This window comes from Mustela putorius, unplaced genomic scaffold (genome assembly GCF_011764305.1).
Source record: "Mustela putorius furo isolate JIRA1106 unplaced genomic scaffold, ASM1176430v1.1 tig00000785_pilon_pilon_pilon, whole genome shotgun sequence".
In the NCBI taxonomy this organism is placed as follows: Eukaryota; Metazoa; Chordata; class Mammalia; order Carnivora; family Mustelidae; genus Mustela; species Mustela putorius.
In genome coordinates, this window is record NW_025421480.1 from 10,580,449 (window position 1) to 10,602,001 (window position 21,553).

General features: G+C 36.5%; 1 protein-coding gene across 4 annotated transcripts in view; it reads right to left on the minus strand.

Annotated features, from left to right (window-relative positions):
* The window catches only part of LPGAT1 (lysophosphatidylglycerol acyltransferase 1), an 83,569-nt gene that overhangs the window by 39,873 nt on the left and 22,143 nt on the right, over positions 1-21,553 (minus strand). For all 4 annotated transcript variants that reach the window (XM_045084693.1, XM_045084692.1, XM_045084694.1 and 1 more), the window contains exons 3-4: positions 5,762-5,880; positions 1,207-1,302 (exon numbers count right to left, since the gene is read on the minus strand). In XM_045084693.1, the coding sequence (XP_044940628.1) occupies positions 1,207-1,302; positions 5,762-5,880 (215 nt within the window). The remainder of the gene's footprint in view (positions 1-1,206; positions 1,303-5,761; positions 5,881-21,553) is intronic.

A 21,553-nucleotide genomic window follows, 5' to 3' on the forward strand; every position in this document is an offset into this window, starting at 1 on the left:
ACACTTCCAGCTTATTTCTGAACTTGTGGTCTCCGATGAGACTTAACCAGATTCAACAGTTATTCAGTAAGTACTTAAATGGGCAAGGCTGAAGCTGCTACATATATAAATACCAGATAAATGTGGCACTGCCATACGTAAAAACTCTTGCATATCATATTTCAGTTTTTGAGAAAATCAAGCCTGTGATATCAGTGGCATACCAGGGAAATACCGTAATGTAGTGCTGACTTGATAAGAGTGTGTGATTCTTTCTCTTACAGTAACTAAACTTGTCCCCAATGCCTGGGACCCATTCTCAATCTACATTCCTCTATCAAACTCATAATTATTTTTTCTCTAAAGGTTTTCTGAGTTCATAAAAATCTGATGGATTCACTTTTCCTACTATGAATCCCCCAAATATGTTCTTCTATCTGCCCACCTATCCACCTACCTGCCAGCAATTTAGGTACCTTCTCTATCATGCGATAGTGGCTTGTTAGCAAAAATAATGGTGAAAATATAGATGACGAGGGGGGCACCTGAGTGGCTCAGTGAGTTAAAGCCTCTGCCTTCAGCTCAGGTCATGATCTCAGGGTCCTGGGATCGAGCCCCACATCGGGCTCTCTGCTCAGCAGGGAGCCTGCTTCCCTCCCTCTCTCTGCCTGCTTCTCTGCCTACTTGTGATCTCTCTCTGTCAAATAAATAAATAAAATCTTAAAAAAAAAAAAGAAAATATAGATGAATAATACACTCCAAGTGTATTACTTCATTTAAACCCCACCCTATGACAGCAGTGCCTCTTGTTGTGTTAGGGTATGGTGTTCTCTGTCTAATTGAGAGGTGGTTGACTCGGTACCCTAACAGTTGTCATCTGAAAAATGAGGAAACTTTGAAAGTTTAAACAAGTTGCCTTATTCACATGGCTAAGAAGCAGAAGAGTTGAGAATGGGGCAACGGCTTGATAAACATTACTAAACATTGTACTGTTGAGATGTGAGAAGGAGGGTAGAGGTCAGAACATCTGCAATGTCACCATTTTACTGCTTGAGCATACTCAAATTCACATCAAAAGAAATGTTAAAGGGAACAAAGATTCAGGGGAAGAGCTCCCTGAGATACTAGAGCTTGCTCTATGTATTGTAACTGGTTTTGGCCTATGTTTACAATAAAGGATCAGCATGATCGGGCTATCACTGTGAAAAAGGAAAACTCATTACTCACCTGTCTTATAAAGAAGTCTCCGTGAATTAGAGAAACAATTCCAAAGTTTGTGTACTTAAAAATATGATCCATCAACCACATCATTTGAGCAACAACCTAAAATATTTAAAAGCAAGAAATAATTACATGGTAAGTATTAGAAACCTGCTGTAGTCTAGCCAGGGCTTTAAGTTTTAAATATAGTCATCTAAGCGTCCTCTTAATTAACCTATATATTTTAAATCCAGTGTTTATTTCTATAATTAAAGCACAAAGTCTCCCTGAAAAATTACTGATCTTGAGTCCAAGTCTTGAAATCTCAGGTCTCAGGTAATACATATTACTGTGTAACAAATAAAGCTGAATTGACTTCTTAAATCTGGACTTAATGATTACAGATTTGTTCTACCCTAAACAAAATCTCTGGTGATTCTTATATAACTTGTAAAATTATTTTGAAACAATAAAATGAAGTTATTGAATGAGGGCTCTAAATTTAATTAATAAAGCTTTATAAAATGTGACTTTACCTTAATGGCTAAAATATTAAAAATTATAAATTATAATCATATAAATGTAAAATTTTAAATTTTATAAAAGTTCAAAAATGTCCAAAATAAAAGAACATTCAAGTTTGCTTCATAGAATGATTTATATATACGATTATGTTAAGAAGATTTGTTAGTTTATGCAAGGCCGTATTCTTTACCAGCATAATAATATTCACAGTGCCTCGGTTCTTAAACACAGAAATAGTATCCCTTTTTGATAAGAGTCAGTACTCGTATTAAGAGCAAAAGACTTGGGACGCCTGGATGGCTCAGTCAGTTAGGCCGCTGCCTTCAGCTCAGGTCATGATCCCAGAGTCCTTGGATGGAGTCCCGCATTGGGCTCCTTGCTCTGCAGGGAGCCTCCTTCTCTCTCCGCCTCTGCCTGCTTGCGTGATCTCTCTCTCTCTCTCTCTGACAAATAAATAAATAAAATCTTTTTTAAAAAAAGAGCAAAAGACTTTATTTCAAACAAATTTCAAAATTAAATGTAAAGTGTAAACTGGGATCTAATTAATAAAGTGGGTAATTGTTCCTCCCTGCTGAGGAAATGGCATTCCTTGTTATAATCCTTAAATAAATGCATTAATAGCTACGGCCTCAATCGAAAGAATGCAACAGAGCTCCTTTGGTTTCTATGGGAATAACGTATGTAAACTTCATCTCGAAGCACCAAATTATATGAATTTACATATGAGGAAAAAAATGAGCACTGACATCGCTGGTGCTTTTGCAAAAACATGATAAAAGCTGACAAATAATATAACATTAATGCTTCTGCCTTAATTTTTCAGCATCACTAAATAGTTCAACTACACAACTCCTTCCCCCTGAGCTCTACTATGTTAAATCACTTTAAAAAATAAAGATATGTGCCCAGTGAAGAAGTGATTCCCCAAGGCAATTAATACAGAATAAAATGATTGCCATCATCTCGTTTTTTTCAGTCTTGTTTTGCTTTGTAATGATGACTACTCTGTTTAAGTAAATTGATATTTGAATTAAATGGAATTTGCTGAAAAGTGTCCCAAAGAACAAAATAAAAAGCAAGCTGTTTTAACCTATAAAATACTTGAGCTTTATACACAGTAGGAAGTTTAGCGACTATTTATTGATTTCTGGGTTTAAAATACCAACACTAAAGCCACGAGCTTTTATGTTTCACCTTACATTTACAGTGGATTTAACTCTTCAGTTAGAAGGGCCACCTAAAACAATTCATTTCAATAAGACAGCCAAGCTACCTTCTGAGATTTGTATGGGTAATTCTATCTTAGCTTATTTTAGGGGAAATGTTACAAGTCAAAAAATGTTTATTATATGTCTAATAAAGTTCTTTTGACAGAAATAAAGATTCTTAGTTTTATCATAATTTGTCATAAAAGGACATGACTGAATTCAGAGGTACTTATTTTTAAAAGGTACCAGCACATTTGGAAAATACAATTAATCCTTTGTTTCATATTCCTCAAAAGAGGGTCAGTAAACACCAGCTGTCTGAAGCAACCCTGAGCATTTCATAGATCTGTCACTCGGAGCTCTGTTAGGTAATTCCAAGAAACAGAATTGGCCCACATCAATTATTCTTTATCTGGAAGCATGGATTTTCTACATATCAAAACATCTAGAGACGATTACATGAAGGATTATGTTCTTTATATCCTTTGGAAAGTATAGTTAAGTCAATGGTTCTCCTGTTCAGAAATCTGTAAGGACAATTTGGGTTGTCATGACGACTAGGGAGGGCTACCAGCATTTAGTGGATAGCAGACAGGTATGGAAAACAGCCAGCAATGCCCCGGACAGTTCGGGACAAGAGTGCTGTCCTCCCAACGGGCCAACGGACCCCCACTAACAGGAAAGGCTCCTACAGGAAGTCTCCTGAATTCCAAAAGCTATGTTACACTCACATAGCCATTAAACTGGTATTTTTTTAATTGACCCACAATTTAGCATTAGCCTTCTTTCTTTGAATGTACCCACAGAGTATGTAGTAAGTCAAGTGAACATTTTTACTGGTAAATATAAATTAATATTGCCCTATACATATTAGGCAGGAGGGAGAGATTATGGTGCTTCCAGCTTTATATTTCTCAATTATTCTTTTATGAAAGGAGATTTAAAAAATTCTTCAAGATTCCAAGTTACTCACTAATAACAGATTATAAGAAGTGTTTAGTATAACTTATCTGAAAATAAAAACAAAATTACTCTGAACTGAAAAATTAACCTAAGTCAAACTAACAGAAATCTTTTTACAAAAGCAAACAAACAAGACAAATTTTCTTTTATCCACATAATTGGTGAATTTCAGATTACCTAATATTCTAGTTAATATAGTTATCATCCATGCCAAACTTGGGTGAGAATGATTAAGCTGGACATATTTATACTGACCACTGTAATCATTCTTTGAAATTCAAAAACCAATTAAGGACACTATAAACCTTCAGAAATTTCACTATGAATGTAATACTGTATCATTAAGAATAAAAATGTTAATTGGGGATTCTCTTTGATGAAAACCAAATAAACTAGTCTTTACAAAATTTTAACATCACAAGTAATAAATTTTTTTTAAAGATTTTTATTTATTTATTTGACAGAGATTACAAGTCAGCAGAGAGGCAGGCAGAGAGAGAGAGAGGAGGAAGCAGGCTCCCCGCTGAGCAGAGAGCCTGATGCGGGGCTTGATCCTAGGACCCTGGGTCCTAGGCAGTGAGCCGAAGACAGTGGCTTTAACCCACTGAGCCACCCAGGTGCCCTGCACGTAATGAATATTAATATAAGAGCAAATATATTTATACAGTGATATCCTTTTAACAATTCAATATTCTGAATATAAGAAAGGACAGAGTTTATTCCACATTCCAGCAAGATTATGACTCTGCTTTTCAGACGGACATGAAAAACAGATTTTACAATAATCAAACATTTTCCTTTACTCTTACCTCATTTTCTGACCCCACACCAGGACCTACTGAATCAAAATCTCTAGGACGTAAATATATCAGGCTTAGTCTTGCCTTGGTGTTCTGGCCGAGACTGTTTCACTAAAGAAGGCCTTCTTGCTTCACAACTCTAACCAGGCCAAGTTTATGTCCTCTCTCCTCTACAAAGTTTTCAATACCTGTCATACATGGGGAGCTCATCCTCCACTAAACACCTTTCACTTTGCAATTAAGTATCGTTCACTATACTTTCCCTCCACCTACACTGGACTATTGGCTCCTTTTAGAGGACAAAGTCTTAAAGGACTGATGTTCAATCCTTATAGTTACTGACCATGAGTATGAAGCACTTAATAAACATCTATTGGTTTCATTGCTATTAGGATAAATATGAATTCCACTAATTTATACACTTTCTACTTATTTAGTTTTCTATGAATACAACCTCTTTATCTTCTAAGCTGATAATTCTTTTAATGCTAAAGACTGAATTTATTTTAAACCCACCCCTTTGATAGATGTATTTAGTGATCAACAAAAGTCATGTGAAACCAACGGTTCATACATAGCCTAACAACACCTAACAAAACTGGCCTGGTATCTTTCCTTTCAATTTGCTTGGTAAAGGAAATCCAAAATGTTTACCTATTTTTCTTCTGGATAAAGATCAGCTAATTCACTGACCAACTAGACTCTTCTATCTTAAACAATACTGCTTTTTGTGCCTGTATTTTTCAAACCAGTGACCCACTATTTCACCTCAAGACAGCTCCCAATCTGAACATCTTAACTCTGTTTTACCTCAGTTACTTTTTCAAAAGCATCTCTCTGGAGATAGCATTCACATTATCTTCCAGTTACTTTTTTGAAAGACCACATTCCTGTCCTGGAGCTGGAATTAGAATTATATACATACATCTTTTTTCTTTTCATTTTTCTCCATTTTTTCTTTAAATTTTCTCAATTTTGGAAAAGCATAGATATTCAAATTTACGTTCCAAACAATAGTAAGATACTCAAACAGATTCTTTATCAACCTCCCCCTCCTGCGTCTATGCCTGCCTTCAGGGTGCTTACCAGGCCTTTGTCCTGGAGGCACATCATCAGAGTGCAAACATCCCCTGTTGCCTGATGATTCACCAACATCACTGCTTCATCTTGTGAAACGGCTTTAATATCGTCCCCCCATTCCATCACTGGAAGAACAACAAAGCTGTCACTTTAAAGATTTTTACATTACTAGAAACCTTATATTAGCCAAACTGGTACATATCAATGATGAGAATCACTTACCTAAAACTTTGAACTAAGTTTACTTCCTGTAAGTATGAGGCTGTTGATATAATATTGTATAAGGCCCCCAAACATCCATTAAAATGTAAAAATGCTCATCCTTTGATCTGGAAGTTTTATTTCTTAGAAATTAACCCGCAGAAACATTTGTCCCAATAGGCAAAGACAGATGTATAAAGGATGTTTACTGGAACTTAAATGTTCACCAACAGGAGAGTTAATAAGAAAGTTATGATATCATGGAAGAGTATGAATCCACTGAAAGAATAGAGGGTATCTCTATACACTAACCCAAAAAGGACTTCTTATCAAGAAAATAAAGCAAATCACAAAACAATATATATAGCCTGATTCCACCTTTTTTAATGAAGGAATAAACTTTATTATTTAATACAGTAAAAAAAAAGTCTAGGGGAATGAATTCTAAACTACTGATATTGATCACAATTAGAACAAGCTTTCCAGAGCCCCTAAAATTCTACTTTATAATAAAATGGGAAAACATTCCAAATATATGCAAGTATTTTCATTTTCAAATAAGGAAACTAATGAAGATGTTACACTTATTAAGAACCTCCAGACAAAAAGTCATCGTACCAGAACCTATTATGTACACTCTAAGGAAAACACTGGTATCTCCGTGTAGTTATATCTCATTTAACAGTAAATGCACTTCACAGAAAAAAGATAACTGAGCGGCAGTTTTGAGCATCAGGATTCTACAAGTCAAAGCATCAAGGGTTCCTCAAACGTCTGACATGAATTATGAGAGGCTGATTGTACGTTAATGTTCACTCCTCTCACACACAGCTAAAGGGAAAAAAGCCATCCCACCTGCCTGTAATAGTTCTGGATGCAAGAGGCATGGGGAGTTGTGGAGCTCCCCTGCTCTGCCTCCCCCAGCCTCCGTCCTTTTCCAGCCATCCTTCACTGTCACCCCAACACAGCAGAGCTCCTCATAAGAGTTCATATGAGAAAAGGGGTCTGCTAATTGCTTCTTTCTGTTAAAACCCCTTTAAGCAAGGCATCCATTCATTGATTTTAAAGACTTTAAAATTTGTATTAAGGAAATTTTCAGCAGGGCTAAACACAGTATTAAGTTGTGGGACCTCTTTGGAAAGTGAGGTATTCTAATCATTACCAACACTCAAATGTTATTACCAATGCTCAAACAGCTTACATAGTATAGGAAATTTTTTATTTTAGTTTCTTTTAAATGAATGCAGCATAAAAGTACACTAAAGGGATGTCAAATAATCCTTGAGGAATAGAGGCAGAACCATGGGAGAGAACCCAGCCCGGCCCCTTGAAAAATGCAGCAGCACCAACTTTTCCTTCCAGTGGCCTTTCCTTCCCCAAGCTCCAATTCAGCTCAGCTGACAAGTTAACTACTGAAACATATTTAAACAGCTGCTGTATCATACATTGCTGTGGGGAGTATGAATTGGTACAACAGTTTGGGAAGTCAATTTGGCAATATATATCAAAACTGAGAAATGCAGAAATCTTTTTATCCAGAAATTCTACTTCTAGGAATTCAACTTACAGATACACTTATTTATGCGCAGACTGACACATATGCAAAACTGGTTACTGTAGCCTTATTTGTGAGAGCAAAGAGGAAGGGGTGCCTAGGTGGTGCAGCTGGTTAAGCAACTGACTCCTGGTTCTGGCTCAGATCGTGATCTCATGAACCCCACGTCAGGCTCTACGCCCAGCTTGGAGTCTGCTTAAGATTCTCTGTCCATTGCATTCTGCCCTTCCCTCCCTCTCATGCTCTCTCTCCAAAATAAATAAATAAATAAATATTTTTTAAAAAAGGAAAACAACTCAAAAGGAAGACTAGCTCAAATTCATAGAAACTGAAAACCAATGGTGGTTTCTAGGAGGGGGACTATTCAATTTGTAGAGCGTTTCAGTTTTGCAAGATGAAAAAGTTCTGAAGATTGGTTATATAATAATGAGAATGTACTTAATGCTGAACCATACACTTAAAAATGGTTAAGAGGAGGGACACCTGGGTGGCTTGGTCACTTGACCGATTGACTTTGGTTTCAGCTCACGTCATAATCTCATGGGATGTGGGAACAAGCCCCCCAACCCCTGTGGGTCTCTAGGCTGCTGTGGAGTCTGCTCAAGATTCTCTCTCTCCTTCTTCCTTTGCCCCTGCCCCTGCTCATGTGTGCTCTCTCACTCTCAAATCAATTTTTAAAAAATCTTTAAAAAAATGGTTAAGATGATAAATTTTGTGTTATGTATATTTCACCACAATTAAAATTTAAAAAGAAGACTAATTAAAGTATATCTATGTAAAGGAATACTATGTAATCATATAATTTGTATACTAACATGGAACAATATGCTATAAGTAACAAGAGCAAAATTCACAACACTGTACCAATTGGGCTTTTAAAAGGATGGGGTAGGGGCACCTGGGTGACTCAGCAGGTTAAGCATCCAACCCTTGATTTCCGCTCAGATCAATATCTCAGGGTCATGAGAGCTTGATTTTGGCTCAGAGCAAGATCTCAGGGTCATGAAATCAAGACCCACTTCAGGCTTGTGCTGGGCGCTAGGTGTGGAGCCTGCTTAAGATTCTCTCCCTCTGAGGGTGCCTGGGTGGCCAAGTTGATTAAGCAGCTGCCTTTGGTTCAGGTCATGATCCCAGGGTCCTGGGATTGAGCCATGAGTTGAGATTCCCTGCTCAGCATGGAGTCTGCTTCTCCCTACACCCCTTCCCTCATGCATGCTCTCTCTCTCTAATAAATAAAATCTAAAAAAAAAAAATTCTCTCCCTTCCTTTCCCTCTGACACCCTGCTCACACCACCTGCTCACCAACCTGGCCTCAAAAAATGAAATATAATAAAGTAAAAAGAATGGAGGGAGATATATTTCTCAACAGAAGTTCCCCCATCATGATTCTGTTGATAATCCATACATGCAGACACACACTATTCTTTTATTAATTCATTCCTCATTCAATAAGTCAGCTCCAGGCACTACTAGGTGTTGTGGATATAAAATGAAAAAGTCAGTTGCATTTCTATACAATAAAAATGAGAAAGAAGAAAGAAAAATTAAGGAGTCAATTCCATTTACAACTGCACCAAAAACTATATGATACCTAGGAATAAACCTAACCAAAGAGGCAAAGAATCTGTACTCAGAAAACTATAAAGTACTCGTGAAGGAAATTGAGGAAGACAAAGAGAAATGGGAAAATATTCCATGTTCCTGGACTGCAAGAACAAATATTAAAATATCTGTGCTACCGAGAGCAATCTACACATTCAGTGCAATCCCTATCAAAATACCATCAATTTTTTTTCCCACAGAGCTGGAACAAATAACCCTAAAATTTGTATGGAACCAGAAAAGACCCCAACAGCCAGAGGAATGTTTAAAAAAGAAAACCGAAGCTGGTGGCATCACGATTCCAGAGTTCAAGCTCTATTACAAAGCTGTAATCAACAAGACAGTATGGTACTGGCACAAAAACAGACATGTAGCTCAAATGGAACAGAATAGAGAACCAGAAACAGACCTTCAACTCTATGGTCAACTAATCTTCGACAAAGCAGGAAAGAATGTCCAATGGAAAAAACACAGTCTCTTCAACAAATGGTGTTGGGAAAATTGGACAGCAGAAGAATGAAACTGGACCATTTCCTTATACCACACACAAAAATAGACTCAGAATGGACGAAAGACCTAAATGTGAGATAGGAATCCATCAAAATCCTCAAAGAGAACAGAGGCAGCAACCTCTGTGACTTCAGCCACAGCAACTTCTTCCTAGACCTATCTCCAAAGGCCAGGGAAACAAGGGCAAAAGTGAACTAGTGGGGCTTTATCAAGATAAAAAGCTTTTGCACAGCAAAGGAAACAGTCAATAAAACCAAAAGACAATCCACAGAATGGGAGAAGATATTTGCAAATGTCTTATCAGATAAAGGGCTAGTACCCAAAAATCTACAAAGAACTTAACAAACTCAACACCCAGGAACAAATAATCCAATCAAGAAATGGGCAGAAGACCTGGGCAGACATGCCTCCAAAGAAGACATATCAATGGCCAATAGACACATAAAAATATACTTACCACCACTCCGCATCAGGGAAATACAAATCAAAACTACAATGAGACACTACCTCACACCAGTCAGAAGAGCTAACATTAACAAGTCAGGAAACAACAGATGTTGGCGAGGATGCAGAGAAAGGGGAACCCTCCAACACTGTTGGTGGGAATGCAAGCTGGTGCAGCCACTCTGGAAAATAGCATGGAGGTTCCTCAAGAAGTTAAAAATAGAGCTACCCTACGACCCAGCAACTGCACTACTGGGTATTTACCCCAAAGACGCAGATGTAGAGATCCAAAGGGCACCTGAACCCCAATGTTTATAGCAGCAATGTCCACAATAGCCAAACTACGGAAAGAGCCCAGATGTCCACAGACAAATGAATGGATAAAGAAAATGTGATATATATATAATGGAATATTACTCAGCCACCACAACAAATGAAATCTTGCAATTTGCAACAACATGGATGGAACTAGAGGTATTATGCTAAGCAAAATAAATTAATCAGAGAAAGACAATTATCATATGATCTCACTCATATGTAGAATTTAAGAAACAAACAAAGGAGGATAGGAGAAGAGAGGAAAAAATAAAATAACACGAAATCAGAGAGGGAGACAAACCGTAAGAGACTCTTAATCATAGCAAACTAAGGGTTGTTGGGGGGATAGCATAACTGGGAGATGGACACTAAGGAGGGCACATAATGTAATGACCACAGGGTGTTATACAAGACTGATGAATCACTGATCTCTACTTCTGAAACTAATACTATATGTTAATTAACTTAATTTTAATTTTAAAAAAGGGAAATAAAGGCAAACAATAAAATATAATAAAAAGAACAAAAATATTATTCTAATAGTAGTTAAAACATTTGAGAGAAGTCTAGCTTGGTTCTATAAACACTGAGCTACTAAGAGTAATGTGGAAAGTCTCTGGCTCCATATCTATATAAACAGAGGTTTCATAACCAAATATTCCTTTAATGTAAAGTCTGCCACATGAATGGAAAATGCTAGATACCTAGGCCTATGCAGTGGGAAAGCATGTAAGTGTATTTAACTGCAAATAAGTTGTTGTTGTTGTTTTACATAAAACATATCCTACCTGTTTGCTTTACATAAAGTAGATAAATCTAGTGTGTTAGCTTCAGTCTCTTAAATTGAATTTAGAACCCTTTGATGTGGCTTAAATAGCTTCCTCCCCGCCTCCCCAAATTTACATCCATCTAAAATCTGTAAATGGGACCTTATTTGAAAACCGGGTCTCTGCAGAGATAATCAATATAAGATGAGCTCTTACTGGATTAGGGTGAGCCCTACATCTAAGTCCAATATCACAGGTGTCCTTTAGGAAGAAGGAAATGTGAACTTTTGAGATACACAGGGAGAATGCCATGGGAGAACAGAGCAGGGGGCTGGAGTGACAGATCTACAAGCCAAGGCCCGAGGACAACCACCAGAAACAGCCAGAGGCAAGGAAGGATCCTCCCCTAGAGCTTTCAGAGAGAGCATGGATGGCCACCACCACACCTTGATTTTAGATTTCAAACCTCCAGAACTATGAGAGAACAAACTTCTCTTATTTAAAGGCACCCTGTTTGTGGTACTCTGTTATATCAGAGCAGCCCCCTGAAACACATATACTGTACCCACCCCAACTTTCCCCATCCCTTTTCTCTCTTTCCTGTTCTATTCCCCCCCAAATTATAGGGTTTTTTTCTGATAGAATATAGTAAAAGAATGGTACTGTACTTTAAACATCTAGAATATTTTAATAGACATCCAATATTATATATTATAAATGGCTCTTAATGTTCATTTCTCTAATCCTTTCAGGGTACAATCATTAAGAGTTATCCAATACTCTTATCTCTCAGCCATAACTTCACCAAAATTTATTTTCAAACTAAGTGTCAATTTACTAAGACTCACATAGCATACTGAATCAAACAAGTGAAGGTAGCTCAATCAAATTTTTATTAAAAAATTATCCTGATGTTGTAATAAAGTCATGCTGAATTTTGTAAAATCTCAATTTTATTCAATAAATTTAGTTTCCAATATTTGTGCTATTCTTTTATCATATATATGATATATATCTCATATATATATATATATATCTTATCATTACATTCTTCAAAGATCACTGTTAGAAAGTCACATGACCAACAAAACCAAGATAAAAATGCTTATAGAGAAAAAGCATTTATCTTATGTATGAAGTAGCTATGTTCCTCAGTTTATACCTTGCTTTTCCAGAACCTCTATGTATAATAATGGAGCCAGTATCTTAACCAAGGAATAGAATTATTTGCATGTTAAAGAACAGAAGCTCTGGATGCCTGCCAGTTCTTACACTGTACTGGATTGGAAGAACAAAAATATTTTAACACGCTGTTCTATGAAATGAGTTTTCAAAAAAGAACTAGGTCAGGTCCACTATTTCCAAAGAGAATGAAGGACAGCTGAATAAAATCTGGAAGAAAACCTCTAGTTGTAACTGAATTTTTAAAATTCTTTTTAAAAACTAAAGCCAAAGAGTCTCTCTCTCTCTCTCTCACACACACACACACACACACACACACACACTTTCTCTCTCTTTCTTTCTAACATATCGTCAATATCATCAATAAATCTCCCCCAAATGTTATATACTAGTATTGATCAAGATAGTTCACAGCTCAAAGAGAAAATAAAAACAATATGAATCCATCCGAAATTCCTTAAAAACAGTGATGCTAAGGCCATTATACTGATTTACAAAACAGAATTAATGTGAGGAAGGAAGGCTGCTTAATATATAACCATAAGAGCTCACCTTACTAAGTTAAAAAAAAAATTATGCCTGAAAATTCATGCCACAAACTGTTTTACCATTCAGTGCTTCATTTTTCTTATTTATGAAATATTGATATTATTAATGCTACTCAAATATAAAGTGAAAATGAATGTTATATAATTGATATAATTGAAAATGAATGTTATATAATGTTATATAATTGAAGTTCTGGGTAACTGGATTACATGACAGCTGAAGTCACTTTTGGAGTGACTATTAAGCAAAAGAGTCATTATTTCTACTGTGTCATGTAAGGCAGGTATTCTAAGATGAATAATCAGGATTAAAGAGTGACCCCTCCCACCAGAAAGAGGTGAAAGAATTTCACATACCTCAAGAACTATGGCTATTCATAGCCTACACTGGAGGCAGACTGGGTTCATCCAAAGTTAGGGGACAGCAGAGCAAATGAGGCAAGTCAGAAAGGAACTGAGGGTATGTACTAAAGATGGCTGTGAGAAAGCAGGTACTGATTAATGGAGGGGACACTGGCTGGTGAGGAAGAACCCGCAACATGGAGATTAACTAAAAGAAATGAGAGAGAGGGCTCCTCTAGTAGAGATACTCAATCCATAACCGACTTCCACTCTTACCCATCCTATTCAAGCTCCCAGAAGCAGGGACCAGATATTTAGGAAAAGCTTCCTATACCACTTCCAGGCATTTATCTGAAGAAAAGAAAAATACTAACTGGAAAAGATATGTGCACCTCCATGTTCACTGCAGCAGTACTGACATCAGCCAAGATAGGGAAACAACCTGTGGTCATCAATGAATGAATGGATAAAGAAAACATACACACACACATACACATAGAGGAATATTATTCAGCCATAAAAAAGAGGGAAGTTTTGCCATTTGTAACAACATAGACAGACCTTGAGGTGTTTATGCTAAGTAAAAATATGTCAGAGAAAGACAAATACTGTATGATCTTTTTTTAAAAAAGGGTTTATTTACTTATTTCAGAGAGAATTAGAGAGAGAGAGTATGAGAGGGGAGAGGGTCAGAGGTAGAAGAAGACTCCCTACTGAGTAGGTAGCCCAATGCAGGACTCGATCCTGGGACTCCAGGATCATGACCTGAGCTGAAGGCAGTTGCTTAACCAACTGAGCCACCCAGACGCCCTGTATGATCTTTTTTTTTTTTTTTAAAGATTTTATTTATTTATTTGACAGACAGAGGTCATAAGTAGGCAGAGAGGCAGACAGAGAGAGAGGGGGAAGCAGGCTTCCTGCTGAGCAGAGAGAGCAGAGAGCAGAGAGATCGAGGGGGCTCGATCCCAGGACCCTAAGACCATGAGCCAAGCCGAAGGCAGAGGCTTAACCCACTGAGCCGCCCAGGTGCCCCTGATCTTTTTTTAATGTGGTATCTTTTTTAAAAGCAAGTAAACACCCAGGTCACAGACACAGAAAGCAGACTGGTGGTTGCCAAAGGGTTGTGGGAGTGGGGAGAGGGAATGGGTGAACTGTTTTTGTTTTTTAGTTTAAATAAACTGTTAATTTTTTTTTTTTAAGCACAGACATGTGTTATTACCAAATACCCCAAAAAAGCCCTTAATGTGAAAGACAGAAACAGAAAAATAAAGGACCTGGAGGGAACAAACACATGAAAAAGAAAACTTTGAAAGAGATCAGCATTAATACACTGATGTAAGAGATGATGATGATGATGGTGATATAACCCTGGGATAATAACAAGATGCTTAAAAAAAAAAAAAAAGGAACATTTAGGGAAGAAAAAGGACTGTTGCAAATCATTATGTTAGCAAAAATAAAAATCTTAATAGAAAGATTGAGAGATAAAGTTGGGGAAATCTGGAAATTACATAAAAAGATAAAGGAGAGAAAAGATTTGAATGTGAGGGGGCCATTCCACAAAGTCTAACATTCAAATAATAGAAATTCCGGGAAAAAAGAACAAAGGAAAAGAAATCAAATAATTAACATCTAAAGATATCAAATTTCCAGACTGACAGGAAACATCCAGCAACCAGTGGAGAGTGGATGAAAATACCCACACCAAGGCATACATACTCAAAGTTTCAGAACAATGCAGCCAAAGGGAAGATGCTACAAATGTTCAGGAAGAAAAAAATGGGAAACAAAGGTGAGGAATCAGATTGGCTTGGGAAACAGCTACAGAAGGTTAAAGGATAGCACAGTTAAACAGTTTCAAAATCCTGAAGAGGAACTATTTCCAACCTGGAATTCTCTAACCACACTATCCATCATATATTTTCAGGTGTGCAACATCTCAAAAAACAAACCTCTTGTTTGCAGGAAGCTGGGCATGTACTTGCCAAATAAGGGGATAAACCAAGAAAGAGAAAACTATGATGTAAGAAACTGGGAATGCAAATCCGGAGACAGGCAAAAGGCATTCTCAGATGACTGGAAAGGGAGGTCCCAGGATGTTAGTTGCATTCTAGACTTACTGGATAGTCAGTCCAAATTGGAGTAAGTTAGGGGTTTCCCAGAGAGACTGCCCAAAAAGATGAAACTGACAGCATCTGAATGACTTGAGAACTCTAAAACTGACAAGTTTGGAGTTGAATTAGTGATCATTTCATAGAAAAGTAAGTAAAGAAGGGGCGCCTGAGTGGCTCAGTCTTCAAGCGTCTGTCTTCTGTTCAGGTCATGATCCCAGGGTCCTGGAATCGAGCCCTACTTTGGGCTCCCTGCTTGGTGGGAAGCCTGGTTCTCCCTCTCCCACTTCCCCTGCTTGTGTTCCCTCTCTCACTGTCTCTCTCTCTCTCTCTGTCAAATAAATAAATAAATAAATAAATAAATAAAATATTTTATTAAAAAAGAAAAGTAAGCAAAGGAAAAATAGAACAAAGAACAAAAATTACTAATTCTAAGGGAAACATCGTGTAGGAAAGTGAAAGTATACACAGTTTTAGTATACGGCTCAGTAGTAAACAGATTACATATTCATAATTAAAGAACATCTCTGAATATTAATATCATAAAAATTAAAATAAAATTCAAATACAACCTAGAAAAATTACCTTTTAAGGTATTACTTAAAAACATGATGAAGAAGTAATTCTAGTGAATTAAAATAATACTAAACAACACATAGAAGAAAGTCACCCAAAATTCCACTGTCCAGAGATAAGAAGACACTATTAAAAATTTTGTAGTATATTTTCCAATGATTTTTCTATGTGTATAAATGTATATAAATTTAATATAAATATGAATATAAATATAAAAGCAAAAAAGGAATGATACTTAACATTATGTTATACCATTTGAAATTTAATATATCATATAAAATTGCTATCATCAAATATGCTTCCACCTTATTTTTAATGCTATATAATAATTTATTACATGTAAGTCCTATAGCTTAGTTAAATCCCTGATGCTGGGTACTGCTATTTATTATAGAAAGTGCTAGATAAATAAGCATACAGAGCAAAGAGCTATGGGGTTTCTGATCTAAAACGTATGGTAACTTTTTTAAAACAAAGAGTAAAAATGCTTCTATTTACAAATGTTAAGTTACCAAAACAAGTAAGTTAAAGCACAAAAATGTATTTTAGCAAGTAATAGAACTGCTGTATATCTTGATTGTGATGCTGGTTATATAACTGCATATGTCAAAAACTCACAGGCTATAAACTATTAGAGGTAAATTTTACTGTTGCAAATTACACCATGATAAAACTGACTGAAAAACACATGCAGAGATTTTGAAGACATGCCTTTTTAATATGTTCTTTGAATCAGTGAATAAACTCACTGAAATCTAAAAACTTTGATGGATGTAAGTAAGTTCCAAATGGGTAACAGAGTTCCAAAGAATCAAAACAGCAGAAACCAATGAAATCGATAAAATAGAAAACAGAGAAAGAAAATCAATGAAACCAAAAGAAGCTCTTTAAGAAAGTCAATATAGGGGCGCCTGGGTGGCTCAGTGGGTTAAAGCCTCTGTCTTCCGGCTCAGGTCATGATCCCAGGGTCCTGGGATCGAGCCCCACATCAGGCTCTCTGCTCAGTGGAGAGCCTGCTTCCTCCCTCCCCTGTCTGTCTCTCTGCCTACTTGTGATCTCTGCCTGTCAAATAAATAAATAAAAATCTTAAAAAAAAAAAGTCAATATAATTTATAAACCTCTAGAAGTAATTAGGTCATGAGGGTGTGGCTGTCATGAGTGGGATTAGTGTTCTCATAAGAGATCCCCTAGAGTTCCCCAGCCCATTCCACCATGTGAGGGCACAGTGAGAAGGCCACGAAAGATGGAGAGAGCCTTCACTAGAAGTTGACCACGCTGTCCCCTTGATTTTAGACCTCCCATTCTTTGGAACTGTAAGCAAGAAATTTCTGCTGTTCATAAGCCACCCAACCTATGATATTTTATTATAGCAGCCTGAATGGACCAAGACATATGAATTGATGCACAAAAACATTAACAAATGTCAATATCCATTCATAATAAAAACTCCTAGTAAACTAAGAATAGAAAGGAATTTCTTCAATATAACAAAGTGTTTCTACACAAAACCCATAGCTCACATATTATTTAGTAGTAATTATATATTAATGCTTCCTCCATAAGATTCAGAACTGGTCAAGAATATCAAATTTCCTCTCTCTTATTTCACAATATTCCAGACGTCCTAGCCAGTTCAATAATGCAAGGGAAAAGAAGTCATACAGGTTGGAAAGGGAGATAAAACTGTTCATATTCCAATGGCATGACTGTCTATGTAGAATATCCCAACTAATCTACAAAAAGATCTCATTGAAGGGTACATGCACCCTGATTTTTATAGCAGCATTAGCAACAATAGCCAAACTATGGAAAGAGCCCAAATGTCCATCAACTGGTGAATGGATAAAGGAGATGTGGTCTATATATATATATACAACAGAATGTTACTCAGCCATCAAAGAGAATGAAATTTTGCCATCCAATGATGTGGATGGAACTACAGTGTATTATGCTAAGTGAAATAAGTCGGAGAAAGACAAATACCATATGATTTCACTCATATGTGGAATTCAAGAAACAAAACAGATGAACATATGAGAAGGGGGGAAAAAAAAGAAAGAGGGAAGCAAAGCCTAAGAGACTCTTAACTATTGAGAACAGACTGAAGGTTGATGGAAGGAGGTAGGTGGCCAATGGGCTAAATGGGTGATGAGTATTAAGGAGGGTACTTGCTATGATGAGTACTAGGTATTATATCTAAGTGATGAACCACTAAATTCTACTCCTAAAACTAATAGTACACTATATGTTAACTAACTAAGATTTAAATAAAAATTTGAAACAAAACAAAAAAACCTCTCATTATTAATATGAGTTTAATAAAGTTGCAGGAAATAGAGTCAACACACAAAATGTCAATCTTTTTTTATACTAGCAATGAACAAGAGGAAATAAAAAAATTTTAAATCCCATTTACAATAGTTAAAAAAATATACTCAGGTATCAATGTAAAATAAAACACATAGATATGATCTATGCTAAAAACTATGAAACAGTAGGGGAGCCTGGATGGCTCAGTGGGTTAAGCCTCTGCCTTCAGCTTTGGTCATGATCTCAGGGTCCTGGGATCAAGCCCTGCATTGGGCTCTCTGTTCAGTAGGGAACCTGCTTCCCCATCTCGCTCTGTCTGCCTCTCTGCCTACCTGTGATCTCTCTCTCTCTCTCTGTCAAATAAGTAAATAAAATAAAAAATAAATACAAACTATAAAATAGTGATGAAAGAGATCACAGAAGGCCAAAATGAAATGAATATCATGTTTGTGGATTCAAAGATTCAACATAGTAAAGAGCTAATCCTCCCACAAAATAATCTACGAATATAATGTAATTCCAATCAAAATTCCAGTAGGAATTTCTCAGATACAGATAATAGGATTCTAAAATTTATAAAGGACCAACAAATTAGAATAGCCAAAATAACTTTGAAAAAGAATAAAGTTGGAGGAATCACACTACCCGATTTTAAACCCACTATAAAGCTACAGTAATCAAGGGGCACCTGGGTGGCTCAGTGGGTTAAGCCTCTCTGCCTTCAGCTCAGGTCATGATCCCAGGGTTCTGGGATCCAGCCCCAAATCGGGCTCACTGCTCAGCAGGGAGCCTGCTTCCTCCTCTCTCTCTCTCTCTGCCTGCCTCTCTGCCTACTTGTGATCTTTGTCAAATAAATAAAATCTTAAAAGAAAAAAAAGCTACAGTGATCAAAATGGTGTCTGAAGGACAGACATAAAGATCAACAGAGGAGAAAAGAGAGGCTAGAAATAGACCAAACAAATATGGCTATGTGATTTTTGAAAAAGGTGCTAAGTCAATCTCATGAAGGAAAATAAAACAGTCTTTTCAACAAACAAAATTACAAAAATATGAAATCTCAACCCATACCTTATACAACTAATTCAAAATGGATCAGACAGCTAAATGTAAAACTTAGAACTACAAAACTTCTAAGAAGAAAACTTAGGAGAACACCTGTGACCGGAGGCTAAGCAAAGTGTTCTAGACATGATATAATATAAAAAGCACAATCCATAAAAGAAAAAAAAAATCAGTAAACTGGATTTCATCAAAACTTAACCTTTTTGTCCAGCAAGAGATACTGTTAAGGGGATAAAAAAGACTGGGAGAAAATATATACAATCACATAGCCAACAAAGAATTTGTATCTTTGTATCCAGAATATATAAAAAACTTTGAAAACTTAGCAGTAAAACAATAAGCCACCCAATTAAAAACTAGGCAAAAAAAATTGGATTCTTCACCAAAGAGCATATAAGGATGGCAAACGACTATGAAAAGATGTTCAACCATCATTAGTGATTAGGGAAATACAAGTTAAAACCAGGATGAGCAACCAGTAAACACTTATTAGAATGACTAAAATTAAAAATACTGATAATACTGAGTTTTAGCAAGAAAAAAAAAAAAAAAACCTGGAACTTGGAGATACTGCTGATGGGAATGTAGAAAGGTACAGCCATTCTGGAAACAGTCTGGCAGTTTCCCATAAAGTTAAAAATACACTTACCATACGACACAGGAAAATGGGTATTTACCTGGAGCAAGGATCAGCAAACTTACAGTAAATACTTGAAGCTTTGCAGGCCACATATGTCTCTATTACATATTCTTCTTTTGTTGTTGGTTTTTACAAAGGTTTACAAATGTAAAAGCCACCCTTGGCTCACAGAGCCTTACAGAAACAAAAGTAAAATGTGGCCCATGGGGCATAGTTCGTTTACTCCTATTCTAGACAAAGGGGAACTTACATAACACAGAAACCTGTACATGAATATTAATACTGGCTTTATTCATAATTGATAAAAACTGGAAACAACCCAAATGTCCTTTAATAGCTGAATGGATATAGACTGTGGTATGTCCATTCAATGGAATACTACTCAGTAACAAAGAAGAATATTCTAATGATGCATGCAACAACTTGGGTGACTTTCATAAGCATGCTGAAAGAAAGAGGTCCATCTCAAAAGATTCCATTTATATGACATTCTCAGAAAGACAAAGTTATAGTGAAAGAGAGCAGATCAGGGGTTGCCTGGGGGCTAGAGGCAGAGGGTGAAATGTGATAACCAAGAAGAGTGATTACTGCAGCACAGCAGAACTACAAATGATTTTTGCTCTGGTTTTTCTCCTTTCTTTTTGTTTTTGTTTTTGTTTTTGTTTGTTTTTGTTTGTTTGTTTTTCCACTTTCTTTATATTGTTCTGTTTCTCCAAGTTTTCGGCATTGACTTCCTACTTTTGTAATTCAGTGAGTTCCCCCCACCAACCCCACAACAAAGTAATAATGAAAGGTTTTACTAAGGTACTACATTCTTATTTGTTTCTTAAATGTCCATTTTCTCACATTCATCAACAACCTCTCCCCCAAAGTAGCCTGGTCCAAATTTATTTTGTTAAACCACTGAGAACTGAAGTAGCTAAGACTTACCTCCTAAGCTTCTTTTGCTAGTATGTTCCAATAAAAGTACTTCACTCTTTGCAAAGTCCTCGATTTGCTCAGTTTTGTTTTTTTCAACCTTTTAAATAACTTCTTTCAGTTACCTACAGAACACTATACTAAATTCAGAGATCAGAATTTTAATCAAAGCTACTTTAATTTGATTCCATTGGGACAGTTTAAGCTATAGAATTCAGTACTACGTGCCTCAGGTTCCTGAAATGAGTAATTGGAAGAAGGGAAATTCTAACTTCTAAAGATTCCACCAAATTGCCAGGAAATCAGTGTGCAATGTAGGTACTTCTTTGCTTTGCTACTAGAGCTCTAAATAGCTTTAGAATCTGACCATTAAAAATGGTAGGGGTTTTGATTTTAATGAAGTTTAGAATTAGAAAGGAATTTAGAGATATCTGAACCCAAATCCCTCCCTTCACAGATATTTCAAATCAAATGCAAGAAACAGAACTCTTAGGCTGCTTCTTGCCTGACCAAAGTAGTTATAAAGCAAAACACACAGATGGTAAGTATAATTAATGTGCATCACCTCCTGCTCACTATCCCCCAAAGCACTGACTGCTGTATTCATTCACTCAACTAGTTTTATTCTCTTCAGAGAGAAACAGGCTCTAACACTGTGGGGAAGTATCCTGGGATTCCACCACAAAGAAATTAACTCATAAAAGTCAACTAC